General features: G+C 57.3%; 1 protein-coding gene across 5 annotated transcripts; it reads left to right on the top strand.

Moving 5' to 3' along the window:
* Positions 1 to 258: 258 nt before the first annotated feature.
* Positions 259 to 17,461, top strand: LOC130851774 (uncharacterized). 5 transcript variants are annotated; one of them, XM_057732506.1, is made up of 12 exons: positions 259 to 501; positions 6,716 to 7,256; positions 7,667 to 7,793; positions 9,003 to 9,095; positions 10,170 to 10,270; positions 12,028 to 12,123; positions 12,587 to 12,722; positions 14,396 to 14,509; positions 14,934 to 15,089; positions 15,418 to 15,515; positions 16,086 to 16,184; positions 17,082 to 17,461. In XM_057732506.1, exons 1-11 carry the CDS (start codon positions 288 to 290, stop codon positions 16,177 to 16,179), a joined length of 1,770 nt encoding a protein of 589 aa, XP_057588489.1. In that variant the 5' UTR covers positions 259 to 287; the 3' UTR covers positions 16,180 to 16,184; positions 17,082 to 17,461. The 5 variants fall into 5 exon arrangements, with proteins under 5 accessions (XP_057588489.1, XP_057588488.1, XP_057588487.1 ...); XM_057732505.1 differs by having other exon boundaries at positions 15,388 to 15,515; XM_057732504.1 differs by having other exon boundaries at positions 15,367 to 15,515; positions 17,109 to 17,461.

Below are 17,461 nucleotides of genomic sequence, written 5' to 3'. Positions count from 1 at the left end.
TCTAACTTCATGGCCTTTGCTCTGTTCTAGAGTTGACCCAAGACATCGGGGAAACATTCATGGGCTAAATAATGGATATGCCACTCCTCAGAGGGGAGCCCTAGTCAGTGAAACTTGGGAAATTCTATAAAATGTTAACTTCCATGTCAGTTGCAGAGGAAGTTTCTCAGGCAGCCATCCAACTTCCCCTTTTATTTTTATTCTTTGATAGAGACTGAATACAAAGGCCAGTGACTCAGAAGCCTTGGAGAGGCTATCTGTGGAGCTAGACCGATCAAGGCAGTGCGATGGGTCGAAGCAAAAAGAAATGTCAAGACGGTGAGGTGGGCCGAAGCAAAAAGAAATCTTCTTGGTGGAAGAAGAAATCAAGAAAGGAAGGAGAAGAAGCAGACAGAAAGCCCCAAGGACAGCACAAAAACAAACTATGGAAGTTTCTGGGCAGGTTCCACAGGAATCAAGAAGCCCAAGCTGCTGCCATTCAACTGGGAGAAAATTCTGAAGGTAGGCGTGTCACTTTTACTTTTTACATCCGGCAGGAAGTCATGTCCCGTCCCTTCCTTCTTTTGTTCATTCTTTCCTTTGCCCCTTATCCATCCCTTCGTTCAGTATTTGCTGCATGCCACCCTCGTGGGGATCCCTCTGAGGGCCTGGAGGGGACCCAGTGGAGTAATGAGACCCCTCCTTCCCAGGCCTGGAGGACCCCGCATGGTGAGGGGGGTGCTGGCTTGTTGACAGTAGGCTGTGATGGGGCTGCAGTGGGAGCTGAGCCGTGGCGGTGGGGGGGCCTCGAGCACACAACACTGGGGGCCAAGACTAGTGCCAACACAGAATCCATCAGCAAAGAGTCCTCCCTTTCGCGAGATGAACCTCATCATGGATTATATGTGAAGCTCATTTCAAAGCTGGTGAAACAAAGGTTCAGAGAGGTTGAGTCATTTGCCCAGGGACACAGCAAGTGAGGAGGTCCAGGTTCCAATCCAGGCAACCAGAGCTGGATGCTAGGTTGTGCCCCAGGCTCTGGTGTGCAGGAGTGAGAGACGAGGAGCGTGGAGGGCAGGTGGTGGCGGGGGGTGGGGGGGTCCCGCGTGTGTCTGGTTTGTGTTGGGGCCACATTTCTGTCCCTACAGCCCAGCTCGGGTCTGTGTTCAGGGAAGCTTGCTGGATGGCTTTGAGTGGAGGAGCCGGGCAGGGCTGCTCTGTTAATTAAGGCTCTGGTTTGGTAGTGGGGGTGGGGGGTGGGGGGGCAGGCTGGATTTTCTGGGTGGAGCTGGTGCTTTTATAATCTAGGGAGTGTTTTCCTGAAGAGAAAACGCTTCAGATTTTCCATGTGGTCAGAGGGACGTTGCAGAATTGCAGTGGGAGCCCAGGTCGTGGGGGATGGGGTCCCCAGCTGCCTTTATACCTCTGGCATCTGGACGGTGACCAGCATGTCACCTGGAAGGGATAAGCATTTGTCAGTTGATTCGCAAGGTGATGGGATCTCTGAGGAGGGTCTCCCAAATCCTCACCAGCCTGTTGATGTTGGGGCATCCTTGCCAGGATGGTGATTTTCCAGGGTCATTTCCCTTCCTTTCCCACGCCAGCTGTGGCTGGCCAGGAACACAGGGAGGTGTTCAGGAGGCCCAGAGCCGAGGTGTTGGCAGCCTCAAGGGCCTGCACAGGGCATCGTGGGTGCCGGCCAGGCCAGTCTGCCATCACCCAAACGCTTGGGTGCGTGTGGAGGCAGCAGGGGACACCCCGTGTCTGACCTTCGCCTGCCTGACCTCGTCCCCACCAGTGTCCCGGCTGACAGATGGTACGAATGCAGCCATGTGTGTAGGAAGCCTAGGGGACCTCAGGGTCCCCCAGGGACTTTGTAAGGGTGGCTTGTCTGTGTGGGGTAGGGGGTCATGACTTCCAGCCAGAGGAGAGCCAGAGTGGTGAGGGATCAGCAGGGGTTTCACACCTGAGGTTCAGAGCGAGGGGGCGCGCGCGCTCCAAGGGGGGGCTGTCCAGCGGAAACACAGCGTGAGCCCCGCGCGGGAAGCTTTCAGTAGTCTGGTAAAAAATATTAAAACAGAAATAGGTGAAATTAATTTTACTGATATATTTTAATTAGCCCAATAGAGCTAAAGGAATATCCCAACATGTTTCAACATTCAATCCGTATTAGAACTACTAAGATATTTTACATTCTTTTTTTTCCCTACAAAGTCTGTGAATGTTTTGGGTGCTCGTTGTGGTGCACGTGTTTTTCTAGTTGTGCTGTGTGGGCTTCACAGTGCTTGGGCTCTCTGGCTGTGGTGCTTGGGTTCTCTCGTTGCTCCATGGCAGGTGGGATCTTAGTTCCTCAACCAGGGATCGAACCCACGTCCCCTGCATTGGAAGGCGGAGTCTTAACGAATGACGTCCCAAGTCTGTGAAATCTGATGTGTGTTTTGCACTCACAGCACAGCCCAGTTTGGACATTTCAAGGACCCAGTAGTCATGTGTGTCTCATGGCTGCCGCGCTGGACAATGCCTCCCTAGAAAGAAGGGCAATGATGCCTGGGTGACCCTGAGCCTGGTAACATCACAGAGATTCCAGGGGCTAGATTTCCTATTTTCAAGCCTAACATAATTCATTATCAAAAAGGAACTATTTATGGGACTTCCCTGGCGGTCCAGTGGTTAAGACTCCGCACTTCCAATGCAGAAGCCACGGGTCTGATCCCTGGTCAAGGAACTAAGATCCCACATGATGGCCAAGTTTATAAAAAAAAAGGAGCTATTGACTAGGAGTGGATAGGGAATCTTCACCTGCACAGATAGTAAAATATAATTGGAGGCTGTCCTGCTCCAATATGTCCCCCAAAATGCAAATTTTTTGCATTATTATGATGTATGTTCTGCTGCTTTCACTGAGAGACCCAACAAAATAGTGGCTTAAGCAAGATAAAATCTACTTTTCTCTACAGGAAGATTTGGGTAGGTGGTCCAGGCTTCTCAGTGCTCAGGGACACAGACTTTTACCTTGTGCTCCTCTGCCACCCACCACATTGGGCTTCTGTTTTGTGGCCCAGGATGGCTGCACTGTGCCTGTCATCATGTGTGCATCCAGTGGTCAGGAAGGAGGAACAGGGAAGGGAAGAACATGCCTTTGCCCTTGACAGTGGAAAGGCACTCTAAGCCCCAACTTGAAATATAACTCCCCTCTCACGTGGAAATTTCCAGGGAGAAGTTAGAGTTAATGCCTTTTCATGTTAAAGTCCATAAGAATGGATGTTGAATTGTCCAAGTGCCTTGAAATCATCCCCCTCACCCCACTCCTCTTTTGGCTCTGAATCTTACCAGAACCTGCCTTCTGTGACTATAGGTTGGGATGTCTTGCTGAGGCTCCTTTGGGATCTAAAGCAGAATTCTGCCCTTCTGGTCTCTCCCTGTCTGGTGCAGTCCACCGAGTGAGCATGATCCTCAGGTCATCCCTGCCCTGCCTTTGCTAAACCCACAGTGTTTAGGAAACAGGGTCGTCCCGAGCCCCTAAGTGCTTGTCCCAGAACTTGGGGGTGTCATCCTTTTCCCTTCCAGCATTTTCAAAACCTCTTCATTTAATTTTTTTCTCCAAGCCGGGTTCCTGGCATCTCTGTGCTTGTTGAGGGTAAGCTGAGAAGCAGTATGGACACCGCCTTCTCTTGTAAGCTGTTGCCCCCTATCCTACATATTGAGAAACTGAGGCCTTTGAAACCTGTCAGGTGCCAGAGAGAGCCGGATGCTCCTGGAGCCCTCGGTCTCGGGCTCCTACCCCACAGCTGGCGCTTCCCCTGTGCAGTCCCGAAGCCTCTCTGCCCCTCCGGGGTCCCCAGCCCAGGGCGTGGCACCCATGGCCCCAGGAGGACAGTGGGTGACCCTTCTCGTTCACAACTGCCCAGGCTGGCGCTGTGCCCGCGGGCTGTCCTGCCTGCTCGCTGGGGTCTGAGGGCCTCCCCGCCCGTGCCCCCATCACAGCGCCCCCGGCCACCCAGTGACACCTGGACAGCAGCCCCAACACCCTGTGACCCCACCCCCCCGGTCCCGGCAGCCTGTCCCCAACCATCCCTCACATCGAGGGGCCATCCACACCTGCCCCTCTCTTGAGGTCCCACTTTCCACAGGTGCCCCAGACCAGAACACCTCAGAGCCTGGACCGCCCTCGGGGGTCTTCTTCTAACAACGACTTGCAGGTCCCTCGAGGCCCCAGGACCTTCCTCCCTCCCTCCCTTCCAGGGACAGGCGTTAAAGGGGGTCACAGCGCCTTCATGCAGAGTCTGCGGGGGGTGCCCCAGGCAGGTGACTGTGATAAGGGCGGGGCAGCTGAAGGAAGTGGAAATTGAGGGTCAGAGCGTCCCTAGCAGAGGATGACAGACAACCAGGAATGTCTCCGGTGGTGGTGATGGTGTGGGTGGGTAGGGACAGTCTCCAGGTGAGAAGCCAATCGCGTTTGGAGAGACCAAACCATGGTGGTGCTGTGGGCACATCCGGGGTGGGGCTGGGGTGGTGGAGAGGCCTGGGGAGAGGCTGAGACTCACCTGGTGAATGGGTCAGACAGAATGGGCTGGTGAGCTTTCTAAGAGTCCAGGCTTGGGGAATGGGGCACAGGTGGAGTGTTTGAGGCAGTAGAAGGACTGCATTTGTTAAGACAAGTCTGAGCTTGACCAGCTTAAGCCAAAAGGGAACTTAGCAGCCCTGGGGCTGCATAACCAATGACTATAGCCGGGCGGCCTGAAATAGCAGACATTTATTCTCAGTCCTGGAGGCTGAGACGTGGGCAGGCCTGCGCTCCCTCTGAAGGCTCTAGGGGAGGCTCCTTCCTCCTCCTCCACCTTCTGGGGCTCCAGGTGTTCCTCGCTTTGCAGGTGCTCCAATCCCTGCCTCCTCCTCACGTGGCCTCTCCTCTCTGCATGTCTGTTTCCTCTTCTTATAAGGACCCGGTCAGATTGAATAAAGGGCTGCCCTTCTCCAGTAGGACCTCATCTGAACTAGTCACACCCTCAACAACCCTATTGCCAGATAAGGTCACTGTCTGAGGTTCTGGGAAGGATGTGAATTTTGGGAGGACATGATGCAACCCATTATGTGAACTTTCTTCCTTTTTTAATCTCTGAGAAATAGAACATTCAGGAAAGCACAGAGAATAACACCCACGGCCCAGGAGTCACAACAGCTGTGCATTTTTCATATTTGCTTTAAGAAGTGGGAGGTGGGCAGCCAGGTGCCACGGGGGGTGGGGGGAGAGGTGTGGGGTGGGGAGGGGAGCAGAGTTGGGCCTCCCCTTCACGCCACCGCCACCGCCACCGCCACCGAGAGGCCTCTTCTCGCAGAGTGCTGCCACCAGCTGTCCGACTGAGAACCATAGCCCGGTCCCTGGAGAGAGCCATCCCCTGGCCCATGTTAGGGGTCCTGGCTCCTTGCTTGGGTGAAGTGCTCTCCCTGAATAGCCCAGGGTGGCCGGGGTCGCTGGTGGTACTGGGGCTCCTGAGGATGGGGTGCTCAGATGGGGAGAGGCAGGCAGGGCGGCAGGGCAGAGGGCAGTGAGCCTACAGGTGGCCAGGGTCACTGCTCATGGGCACGGCAGCAGTAGGACAGAGGGAAGAAGTGAGGATGGGCATGAAGGAACCACAAGGAGGCCACCACCTGTCCCAGGGAAACCAAGGCTCAACTGGGCACCAGCCCTGGCAGAGGGACTCTCCTTTCCGTCCACTGGTGCATCACATGCTGGCCCAGCACGGACTGGCTGATGTGGCCAAGGTCGCCCTTTTCCTCTCAGAGGCTTACCTCCAGCTGCTGCTCAGGGCTGGGCTGCTTCCTTGTCTACAGAAGGGGCGGAACCTGGGGAGCCCAGGCACCCTGGGAGGGGGAGCAGAAGGTGCAAACCACCACCTGCACCCCCACCTGTCCCTCCCAGGATGGTTCTGTGGAAGATGGACCTCTCTCTGTCTCTCTATCCTCTATCGTTTATCTGTCATCCATCTATTATCAATCTATCTATCACCTACCTATTACCTATGTTTCTACAATAGCTATCTCTTTTAACTGTATCCATTGTCTATGTATTATCTATGTATCTATCAGTCATCTCTCTATCTAGCTATCGCCCTGTGTGTGGAAGGAAGCGGAATGTGGACCACCTCTTGCTACCAGGTAGAGCAGCGGTTCTCTCTAAGTGCGGTCCTGGGCTCAGCACCATCCGCACCATCTGGGAACCTTGCAGGAAAGCAAATTGCAACCTGGGCTTGAATGGGCTCCCCAGGTGGTCCCGATGTGCATTCATGCTGAGAACCGCTGTGCTGGGATATTTCCTACCAGCTCTGGGGGACCCCGTCCTGGCGCGCTCCGTGTTACGGCAGGAGGCCAGGTTAGCAATCCATGGCTGACGAAGGTGCAGATCTTGATCAGCCCTGGGTGCTTAGAGGCTCACAGAAGATGTTATGACCTGCTCTGGAGGTGATCCCATGCACAGCTTACCGCTCTCCTGCAGCCTCCTAAACACCCCGTGACCTTCTGCTCCTGACTGGTCCACAGGCCCAGTCCCCAAGGGCTCTTCAAACTGGCCATCGCGTCTTCTTGCTGGTCCCCTGATGCACGGACACGTTCAGGGCGGGCACCCTCCTGTGAGTGAGGGTAAAACCAAGGACCCCTGCGGCAGGTGCCCCGCCCCGCCTCACCTGTGCTCCTCTCCCGAGGCCCCTCTGAGCTGGCATCCTGGGCTCCTCTCTTCCAGAGTTCTTGCAGCTGGTCCAGGAGGGCCGGTTCCTGGAAGCCTGCCAGAGCATCGCATCCCTGGCAGGTGATGAGCAGGACTGCAGCTCCCAGTATCAGATCGTGGCCCAGGGCATGTGGCAGGTGGTCCAGGAGGCCCTGCGGGGCAGCGGGGGCAGGCAGGAGCTGCAGCCGAAGCTCACGTCGGTGGTGGCCGCGGTGGAGTGGGCACGGGGCTCCTCGGACAGCTCGGACCTGGGTGGCGGCCTGGCCTCCTGGGACGGCCGGCTGCGGAACCTGCTGAGGAATGACGCCGAGGCCCGAATGCCCCTGAGCTCCGGGGACCAGCTGGGCAGGTACCTGGAGGAACTGAGCAAGACTGTGGAACATGGCCTGGGCTCCCAGAGGGAAGGCCGGTGGGGAGCCCGCTTCTTGGCGATCTACAGAGAGTGCTTCCAGGACGTGCTCCTGGGCTGCCTGTCCACGCTCCTGGCCTGCAGCAAAGACCAGAGAAGCTGCTGTGAGCTGTACACCTGGGGCAAGGAGACCTTGTTTGGGCCGGCGTGAGTCCTCCTCCCAGGGAGCCTTGGGGTGAGGGTCCTCAGGCCCAGGGCAGCGGTCCATGCAGGGGCTTCAGAAGGGCCACCTGGGTGGGAGCGGTGGGCAGGGAAGGGCGGACTCAGACGGTCTTGGGGACAGCGTGTGCACACACGTGTGTGTTAGTGTGTGTGTGTGCACGTGTGAGTGTTTATGGTGCAGTACGTGTATGTGTGTGTTAGCGTGTCGGTGTGCGTGGGGAAGTCATGTCAATGCGCGTGTGTGACCGCAGAGGCTTTTGTTCCCGTTTGTCACCCCCAGCTGCCCCTGTGCAGGGGGCGGGGGGCCTGGCCTTGGGTGCACCGCCCTTAGCTCCGAGCGGCCCCCCCTCCCCGCGCAGCGGGGCCCCCGCCCCTCACGGCTGTCTCCAATCCAGCAGGGAGACTCCTCTGGACGCACCTTCCACCTCCGGGAAGCCCTCAGCCGCCAGGAACCTCTTGGACCCACCGATATTTGTTACCTGGTTGTCCCAGGTGCAGGACAAGCTCGTGGAGCTGATGCAGGTAAATGGCTTCCAGGAGACTCCACCACCGAGGTCTCCTCATCGTGCGTCGGGGGTTTGAGCCGGAGCCCAAGTCCACCCCGAGGGCTGGCGGGGCCGGGATGCTGATCTGGGCCCTTGGCCACTGGACCGTGGATCTGAGGCCCGTGGCGTGTTAGAGTGGCCGTGGGGGACGCCAGACGGGGCGCGGCGGCTGCCTTGACCAGTATGTGCAGCCCGGCACTGGTGAGCGAGGGCAGAGCTGGGGCGCCTCGGGCGGGCAGTCGGTTGTCCCTGGGAGGGTGCGGGCGGTTCATCCCAGCAAACACAGTCAGCACTTAGGGACCATCGCAACTTTCTACTGCAACCACTTTTTAAAAACGTAATTTGCTATCACAAGCGAGATGAAGACCACGTATGCATTTAACTGGACTTTCCCAGTTACGGATGTACATGCCCAGCCCTTTCCTGGGTACTCGCAAGACCACAAGACGTGATGCCAAACTCAGGGCTCTGCCTGCTTGAAGCACCTGGGTCTGAGCCTTCTGTTCTTCAAGGCTCTCCTGAAGCGGTGACGCTGCAGCCTGGGCTGAATCAGAGAATTCAAGGCTTATCATTCTCTGCCCGACCACAGAGCGGAGCCAGGCTGAGCTGCCAGGTGTCAGTTGCCGAGGTCCCCAGGCTGCCGCCCCCACCCCCGGGACTCCATGCCCTCCCCCTGGGGGTGGCGCAGGAAGTGCCCTGGCCGTGGTGTGGGGAGGGGACTTCCTCCTGAGCCGCCAGGGAAAGCCCGTCTCCATGCCTGCGGGCTGGCCGGAGGGGTCACGCTGAGCTTGTAACCCCTGAGGGCGTGGCCCAGGCCTCGTCAGTCCTGGTGGCCGTGGCCTCCTGACCCCCAGTCCGTCGGTGCTCGGCACCCCTCTCTGGCCTGGTCCCTGCAGGGGCTCTGGTCCCCGAGGAGGGTAGCTGTTCTCCACCCCCCTCAACTGAGTGTTGGTGACAGAAGTGGTTGCCGGGCCAGGAGTGAGGGGGGATGTATCCAGAAGGTGTCGGGCCCCCCATGATGCACAGAGGGATGGGGGCCCTGGGGAAACTGGGGAAACTGGGTCCCCGGGGTGGGGGGATTTCAGGCTGCTGGTTGGTGGGGGTCCCCGGGCTGGTCCAAGACTTGCCCCTCACTGCCGAGAGAAGAACATGCGGATGGAAGTTGCTTTTATTGTGTTCTGAGCAGAAAAGGTTGAAAACCCGTCTAGAAAACATCCTGACCTGTGATGGGAAAGAGTGGGCCAACTCTCCTTCCAGAGTATTCCTCGAAATCTTCCAGGTACACCCACTGCGAGGGTCCCTGGTACCTTCCTGAGTGGCCAGCCTGGTGCAGGAGGGGCCTGGAAGGACAGGGGTGCTGGGGGGGAGGGGTGTGGGTGTGGTGCCGGCAGGAGGGGGCTGGCGGGGAGAGGGGAGGGGGGAGGCCGGTGCTCCCTGGCGTTGGAGCGGCCGGGCTGGGCTGTATATGGTGCCTGTGTGCTGAGGCTGAGGTGATGAGGGGAGCAGATAGCCCTTGGTCCCAGTGCTGGGGTGCAGGGCTTATCTTTCGGGGAGAGGCTTCTGCTGGAACCTCGCAGCTCATGAGGACCCACTCCTGGGCCTCAGGTAGGAGCTGCGAAGAGATGGGTGTCTGGGGACGTGGGGCTTCAACGGGGAGGGCACCAAGGCTCCAGGAGGCATCGTGCAGCCCACAGGGGTGAAGGATGTTTGGCCCTGGAGGAGTGCGTGCATGTGCGTGCATGTGTACGGGCACACGTGTGTATGTCTGTGTGTGCCTGTGTGTACACGTGTGGGCATGTGTGCTTGTGTATGTGTGTGTGTGAGAGAGAGAGAGAGTGTGTGTGTGTGGCTTTTTTCAGAGGATCTGGGTTGGGGGTTTCTGTTGCTTTCTTTTGACCGCTCGGGGTTGGAGAGAGAAAAGATGGTGGAGACGTTAAGTGTCCTCGATGCCTTTATGCCAAGATGCCCTGTTGAGAGCATCGGGTGGCAAGTGGGCAGCCGGGGGAAGGACTGGGAGGAGGGTGGGCAGCTCCTATGGGGACGGGGCAGGGCTGGCGCAGCCTCAGGGCCAAATGGGAGAGACTCAGTGGGTGGGGCTGATTGCAGGACACAGTATAGGGTGCGAGTGGGGAGGCCTGAGGAGAGAGGTGGGGTCCGGTGAGGTCATGAGGGCCTGGTGGGAGGTGTCTGCTCCTTGCCATCTGCAGCGGGCAGGCATGGCAGGGGCGAGGGGTGGGACAGCTGTGACAGGCACGCAGCTGGGAAGGGCTACATTCTCCCAGGGTCCCCTGGCTGTGTGATCTGCCCCCTGGCTCCCCGGCCCCTCTGAGTGCCCACTTGCTGTGATTGACAGCTGCTGAAAGGAACCACAGATTCAGTGCAAGACATCGGGCCACCCATCACCAGCCGGGTTCAAGCCATGGTTCTGGAGACATTTTCAAAGTTTCTGAAAAGGTAAGTGGAAAGGCAGCCCTGCCCTGACCGGGAGACACAGACTGCGCCCATCTAACCTGAGTCAGAGCACTAGCCAAGCCGCCAGCCGCCAAGCGCGTGGCCAGTTCCCAATGTAGGTGCAGGGGGTGGGGTTGGCTCTGGGTCCCCCCGCTCCTGCCCGCTCCACGTCTCACCCTGGCTCTGGGGGCAGCCGTGTGTGACCAGGGAAACGTCCAGCATGGAGGCCCTGGCCCCGTGGCTGTCGAGCTAGCTCCAAGGGGGTCTGAAGTTTAAATTATTTAATTTTAACTAACTGGCACTTGAACACAATGTGGATTGGACAGCAGGACAAGCTTAGGGGCAAGCCAGGGAGGAGAGCTGCGGAAGCACAGGGCCGGATCCCGTCCTTCTTTAAAATTTGTGGATCCTGCATTTTTTGCAGATTTTCAGGGTTTTTTTTTTCTTTTTCTTTTTTTGCCTATGCTGTGCGGCCTGTGGGATCTTGGTTCCCCGACCAGGGATCAAACCTGTGCCTCCTAACCACTGGACCTCCAGGGAATTCCCATCGAGTTTTAAAAATATTGCAATAAAATACTATTTCTCTCTGTGACGAAACTTTTGGGTGCTCCCTTAAACCTAGCTGAGGCGAGCGCCTCGCTCACTCCCCTGCTTTCTGTTTTTCACAGCAAGACTTGCTGTCAGATCGCTGGGCCCACACCCAGCTCTGCCCCGCGTGCTGCATTCGGGTGGGGACTTGCCTCTTCCCTAAGGGGCTCGGGTGAGGATGGCTGTTGCAGGGGTCTGGGGTGTGCAGACTCACTGAGAGGCAGGTTTTGGGCAAAGCGCTGTGTACAGCACGTAGTGGGACCCCTTTTCTGGGGTCTCCAGTGTGGTCGTGTTCGTCAAGGACGAGGGTCTCCAAAGGGTCTGGCACCAGGCAGGTTACTCAAGAGAGGCCGGAGACGTGGATCTTTAGATGAAATCAGCCAGGTTTTAAATGGTTAAGAAAAACCAGTTTGCAAGGCAGAAACAGAGACACCGATGTAGAGAACAAACATACGGACACCACGTGGGGAAAGCGGGGAGGGTTGGGGGGGAATGAATTGGGAGATTGGGATACCAAATTGTACACTCTAAATATATGCAGTTTATTGTATGTTAACTGTATCTCAATAAAAGTTCTTAAAAAAAAAAAAGAGAGAAATCAGCAGCAAAAAGGTAACCAAGGGAAAAAAAAAAAAGAAAAAAGAAAACAACACTGGGTGGCTAGTTTGAGACCCTGATTCATGTTCTAGGAACTCAAGGACACCCTTCTTTCCTGCCTTTCCCCAAAGGGGTATGTGTGCCCTCTCCAGACCCTCTCCCCGCTCTCTGCTCGGGCAGGGGGAGCAGCTGCAATGGCCCAGTGCCCCCCTCCTGTGGGCACTCGGGACCCTCCCAGGAGGCCTTTCTTCCTGGCCTCTTCCTTTACCTGTCGGGTGAATGCAGCATTAGCTGTGATTCCAGACCGCAGGAGAAACCCACTCCCATCCTGTTGTAGAAGCATTTACCGCAAAGGGCTGGGGAGAGCACTACCTGAACATCCGCAGGAAGCATTGGCTCCAGGCCTGGTCCAGAGCCAGCCCAAGGGGTCCACATGCACCTGATCACCACCCACACTGGTGGGTTCATGAAAGAAGCAGCAGTTAAGCTGAGAAGCAAGAAAGGCTCGCGGGTGGGGCAGGCCTACGGGGCTGTGCCTGGTGGGGATGTGCCGGCATCTCCACCTTCACACGCAGATACCAGGATGAGGACGCTCCCCGCTTCCTCCAGCAGGATGCTGGTGCCAGGAGCTTCCCCCAACTGCACGTGCTGCAAAACTGCTGCATCCTTAGGTGTGTCCCGGCGCGTCCCAGGTGCGGGCAGGGGTTGGAGGAGCTGGAGGGCTGGGCGGCCAGCTTCGGACCCTGTGGAACGGTCTGCATGGATTGTAGATTGGGTGTTGTGTGTGAGAAAAGGGGGAAGAAACCCGCCCCCTGCCCAGCATGTATATACAGTTGCAGGATTTTGTACAGGAAATGCCAGATGCCAAAAACAGTGGCTGCCTCTGGAGGGAGTTTTTCACTGTCCCTTTTGCATTTTAGGCCACGTGGATATAACACTTATCCCATAAATAAATACTTTTAGAGAAAAGAGTGGGGATGAAATAGACAAGCAGCAGCAGAAAAGAGTCTGTTTCCCATCTGTCCAAGGGTGCCAGAGGGGCACCAGGAAGGAGGGGCACGTGGCTCGGGGCTGTGGCTGGGCCAGCATGCCTCCTGGCCAGGCCCCACGGGCCCCTTGGGTTGCCCCCAACAGGAGAACGTGGCAGGAGCTGGGCCAGGAGCTGGGCCAGGCGCACACCCCGCTGGCTGACTTGGTGCGTGACACCATCACGGCCATTGAGGACCAGAGCCAGGAGGACCTCCTGCCTAGGGTCAGGAGCCTGTGCCAGGTGATGTACCCCAACCCCCAGCCCTGGCGTGGGGCCTCCACTGTTCCCAGAGAACCTGGGCAGAGGGTGCGTGCCTGTGTCTCCCTGGGTTCTGTCCAGCCCAAGGAGGCAGCATGAGACACGGCAAAGCACCAGAGACAACCTGCTGAGTGTTGCCTCAGTCCCGCCTCCTGCCCTCCCCGTGTTTCGGCCTGTGTCTGCAGTGGAAGAAAGGCAGGTCAGCTTCCTGTCTGGCCTGAACGGGCCCCTGTCCAGGCGAGTGGGCTGGGGTTGGCCTTGCTGCCACTCAGGAGGCCCAGCTCCACCCTCACTGAGGGCACCTGCCTGGGCAGGGTCCACATTTGCATCCCTCTGTTGCCTTGGCCAGACCTGCCTTTTGCTCTCTCTACCTGTGGAGTCACCTGTCCTGCCAGGCCAGCTGAGGTCTTACACCTACCCGCTCAGGTCTGACTCGCCGCCCCTCCCCTGATCCCACTCTGAGCCACATGCATCCCAGGCAGGTGAAGTCCCCTCCATTGTGTTCCCAGGGTCTCCACACCTCCCCTCAAGCGGTGGCTGCCTCCAAGGTGGGGCCTCACCCAGAATTCAGGGGTCCCGGGTGATGCCCAGGGCCTGGCCCGGGAACTGAAGACTTGGGAGGGCAAGGTGACCTCCCAGATGTGGAAACCACAGAGTTCAGGGCCTTGGGGTCCATTCAACTGCAGGCTGAGGGCAAGGCCCACACTGGCCTTCTCTCCACGGGGCCTACTGGGCAGGAAGAGGCAAGATGGGCTGCTGGTGAGGCTGGGTCTCCATTCCTGTGACCCATTTTCCACTGTGGGGCCCTGCTTCTGAGGCAGCTGCTGTTGGATTTTCCACAGAGATCTAAGCCTCTGGCTCAGTGTGGCATGGAAATATCTGGAGCAGGAGAGACCCTGAGACGTCCTTTCCTTCCCAGGTGCAAAGGCACCGCAGGAATGTTGCCCTGGCCTCGCCCTGAGCGGTGGCAGGCATTGCTAATCAATCCCCGCATCCTGCTGCTCTGGGCACAGATGGCGCCCCCGTATCCTGCTCTGCACAGAGCTCCAGGCGGCCACAGCTCATTGATTGGACTCAGGGTCGTGTTTTACAGACGATGCTGTCGAGGCTGTATGGTGCAGATGGGGTGCTGGAGGGCCATATCGGGGATGGGACTTGCTCGGCGCCCCTGGCTAAGCATCTGGTTTTGCCTCCCCTGCCCACCCCCACCCCTAGTGTCTGCTGGGAACTGAGCTGGCTGGGGCTGCACACAGGGTTGGTCTAGCTGTGTCCCCGTCCCCGTGTCTCTGGAGCTCAGACTGGGGGAAACACATCACTGGCATCTTGTGCTATGCTATGGTGTGCTGGGGACCCAGAGGCGAGGGGAGGGACTCCGGGAAGACTCGGGAGGGCTCTGGGGAGGAGCTCATGTTAAGGGCTACAGATTGAATCTGGGACACTCCCAGGAGTCGGCAGGAGAAGGTGGACAGAGCTCTGGGGCAGACAGTGGGCAAGCCTCTGGTTCTTGTGATGTGGGTGCTTCTGGTCCACAAGTGCGGGCCTAGTGGGGAGAGGTGGGGGCTGCAGGGCTGGAGGGGAGAAAGGGCAAGGGCGTGAGAGAGCGTGGCCAGCCTGGGCGCCTCAGGCCATGGTGACATCCGGCCCCCTGTCCTCAGAGTCTGCTGGAGTGTCACTTCGGGAGGAAGGACAAGGATCTGGTCCAAGCTCTGCAGTCCCTGGGCGGGCGCCTGGAGGACTACCGCAGCATGCACCCTACTCCCACGTACAGGGTAGGACGGAGCAGAGGGGGCTTCCTTGGGGTCAGCTCTGCTTGCCTGGGAACCTGACCTTCCCCCTATGCAGGCTGGGCCTCAGAGGGGTGTGGGGAGCCTCCTGCCAACTGGGCAGCCCAGGGTCCGACACGGGCTGGACTGGACAGCCCTCGTCCTCACTCTGGCCCTTGGTCTCCCGAGGGAGGTGGTGGGACTAGCTGGGGTCACCCAGCGAAGGCGAGGCCGGCTGCCCCTGAAGCACAGCAATTAGGGGTTAGATTGGCAGAGTGCCGGGGATGGACCCCGCAGCCCAGTGCTAGAGGGGGCTTATGTAATGTCCTGCCACCCCCCATCCCAGAGGGAGAGCCACTAAGGCCACCTGGACCACTCCCTGGGAGAGCTTCACTCGAGCCTTTTCATCTTCTTTCTTTTCGGGGGACAGAGCCTTGTGCAAGGTCTGTACAAGGTGGTCTTTGGGGAGTACATCCAGGCCCTGGTCAGCCATCTCAAGACGCTGGAGCCCAGGAGGTGGGGGGACCACGCAGAACAGGTGGAGTTGGACATCTTGGAGCTGCACAAGATCCTGGGGAAACAGGAGGTGAGCCGGAGACCCTCGGAGGGTCCGGCCGCGGGGCCTTGTTCCCCTTTCTCTCCTTGCCTCCTGCCTGGCCTGGGGCTGGCCGTCTCCACCCAACCACGCCAGGCCTGCCTGTGCTGGCTGTCGGCTTTCACAGCAGCTGGGAGCTGTGGGCAGGGAGGAGGCAGGGCCCTGGGCGGGACAGCCTTGGGGGGGGGCGGGGGGGCCGGCTCTTCCCGGCAGGGCCGGCCCAGGGGCCTGTGCGCTGACCCCGGGGTGAGGGCCTGTGCTGGGTGAGGCTGGGAGCTGCCTCCCGCAGGACCTGGGTGACGGAGCCCCTGGCTTGGAGGCCATTGGGGAGATCTTCCAGCTCGGCGAGAACCAAGGCAGCAAGTCTCTAGATGAATGGCTGGCCTCCTTCAGGGACAGGTTCCCCGGTTATGTGAGGTGAGAGGAAGAAGGAGGGGCATGGGGGAGGGGTGCGCCTGCAGAGGGGGCTCTGCCAGGGCCTGGGGTGGGGGCGGGGCTGCGTGAAGGGCACAGGTCCTCAGGTATGAAGGGTCCGTTGCTGCCAGGGACTCGGAACCCTGGGCCAGAGTCACACAGCTCAGTGCCTCCTGTTCCCAGGAGGGAAACTGAGGTTGGAGAGGGGCCAGGAGTTGCCCAGGGTCCTCCGCGGGCTGGTACAGGCAGTGCAGGTCCATCACCTGTCTGAGGGTCGCAAAGGAGGCTGGTCTTACCGCCTCCGCTGCTGATTGAGCCAGACCCTCGGAGTGCTCCTGTCCGCACCCCTTCCCAGCTCCCAGGGCTTCCAGGTAGGCTGCCTAAGGGTCCTGGGGAGGGAAAGGTAGGTGGGGACTTGGGGAACCACCTGGGGTCCTAGCTGCCCTGGAAGACGTTGCTCTAGACTTCATTCTAATGTTCATCTGTGTGTGCTCACGGGTGCACAGACCCGGGGCTCATGGCTGCACTGGCCAAGCACTCACAGGGGCACAGAAACCCTCCTCCAACCCTTAGTCAACAGGACCAGCCAGGCAGCTCCAGGGGCTTGGGGGAGACTGAGGCCGAGAGATGCTGCTCTTGCTGCTCGCGTTTCTGCAAGCTTTGGTGACCAAGGTAACCAAGGATGTGAGGCTCTAGGGCACTCCTCCAGGGAAGGCGGGAGGGCAAGGTCCAGCCCGGGGCAGAGTGGCTGGGGCAGGGACCTGGGGGTTGCAGAGGGAACCAGGCTGAGGGGCAGAGCTGGAGTGTGGGTCCAGTTGCTGTAAGTGGACATGGCCTCTCCAGCCTGGGGGCAGCTCCCTGGTCCTTAAGCCAGCAGTTCTCAAATGTTTCGATTGCAGGAACCCTTTACTCTGAACAATTATTTAACTAAAGAACTGTGGCTTATGTGGTTATATCTATTGACAAGTTACCATATTAGAAATTAAACCTGGGAAATATTCATTAATTTGTTTACGATACAGTTGTTAAAAATAATAGAAATTCATTAAAATAGAAAACGAGTATTCATGAAATAATTAGAAACAAAGTGATAATATATATAAGTAATTTAGAAATAAACTAGTATTTGTATAAAATGATATTCATTTAGAAATATTAATTTATTTTAAAATAATGATAATAAACCCATAATTTGTTACATTAATAATGATTTTTAAATGAAAAAATAAGTATTTTCTGAAAGAGTAACAACAAATGTCATGATATAAGTGTCATTGTTTTACATTTTTGCCAGTATCTTTGACTTGCTGGGAGACAGGCAGATTCTCAAATCTGCTTCTGAGTTCAAGCTGTTGTAGTATGTTGTTTTGGCTGCAGTATGTAAGGGATACCCAGCCTCTCATAGATATACTGTTAGGAAAAAGAGGGGATATTTTAATGCCTTTTTTTAGTAATCATGGATATTCTTTTTTGATACCACACCAAAACTGAACAGGAAGTAGTTTATTAAAGACTATTTACTGGACTTCCCTGGCAGTGCAGTGGTTAAGAATCTGCCTGCCAACACAGGGGACACGGCTTTGATCCCTGGTCCAGGAAGATTCCACATGCTGCGGAGTGACTAAGCCTGTGTGCCACAACCACTGAGCCTGCGCTCTAGAGCTTCCGACCCACAGTTGCTGAGCCCATGTGCCGCAGCTACTGAAGCCCACATGCCTGGAGCCCGTGCTGCGCAAAAAGAGAAGGCGCTGCACTGAGAAGGCTGCACACTTCAATGAAGAGTAGCCCCCATTTGCTGCAACTAAAGAAAGCCTGCATGCAGCAACGAAGACCCAACACAACCAAACATAAAATAAATAAATAAATTTATTTAAAAAACAAAGATTATTTACCCAGTGGATTCTGAAACCATCTGGATGAATTTTATGAAGTTTGCATGCTTTGTTACA

This window comes from Hippopotamus amphibius, chromosome 4 (assembly GCF_030028045.1).
Source record: "Hippopotamus amphibius kiboko isolate mHipAmp2 chromosome 4, mHipAmp2.hap2, whole genome shotgun sequence".
Classification (NCBI taxonomy): domain Eukaryota; kingdom Metazoa; phylum Chordata; class Mammalia; order Artiodactyla; family Hippopotamidae; genus Hippopotamus; species Hippopotamus amphibius.
The sequence above is the reverse complement of the archived record's forward strand: the minus strand, read 5'-3'. Positions and strand labels throughout refer to the sequence as shown.

Bases quoted from the DNA above. Each gene is read 5' to 3' on its own strand.
- LOC130851774 (XM_057732504.1), top strand. From the start codon at position 288: ATGGGTCGAAGCAAAAAGAAATGTCAAGACGGTGAGGTGGGCCGAAGC. The intron at 7,257-7,666 runs GTGAGTCCTCCT...TCTCCAATCCAG, and splicing joins GAGACCTTGTTTGGGCCGGC to CAGGGAGACTCCTCTGGACG. The intron at 15,090-15,366 runs GTGAGCCGGAGA...GTGCTGGGTGAG, and splicing joins AGATCCTGGGGAAACAGGAG to GCTGGGAGCTGCCTCCCGCA.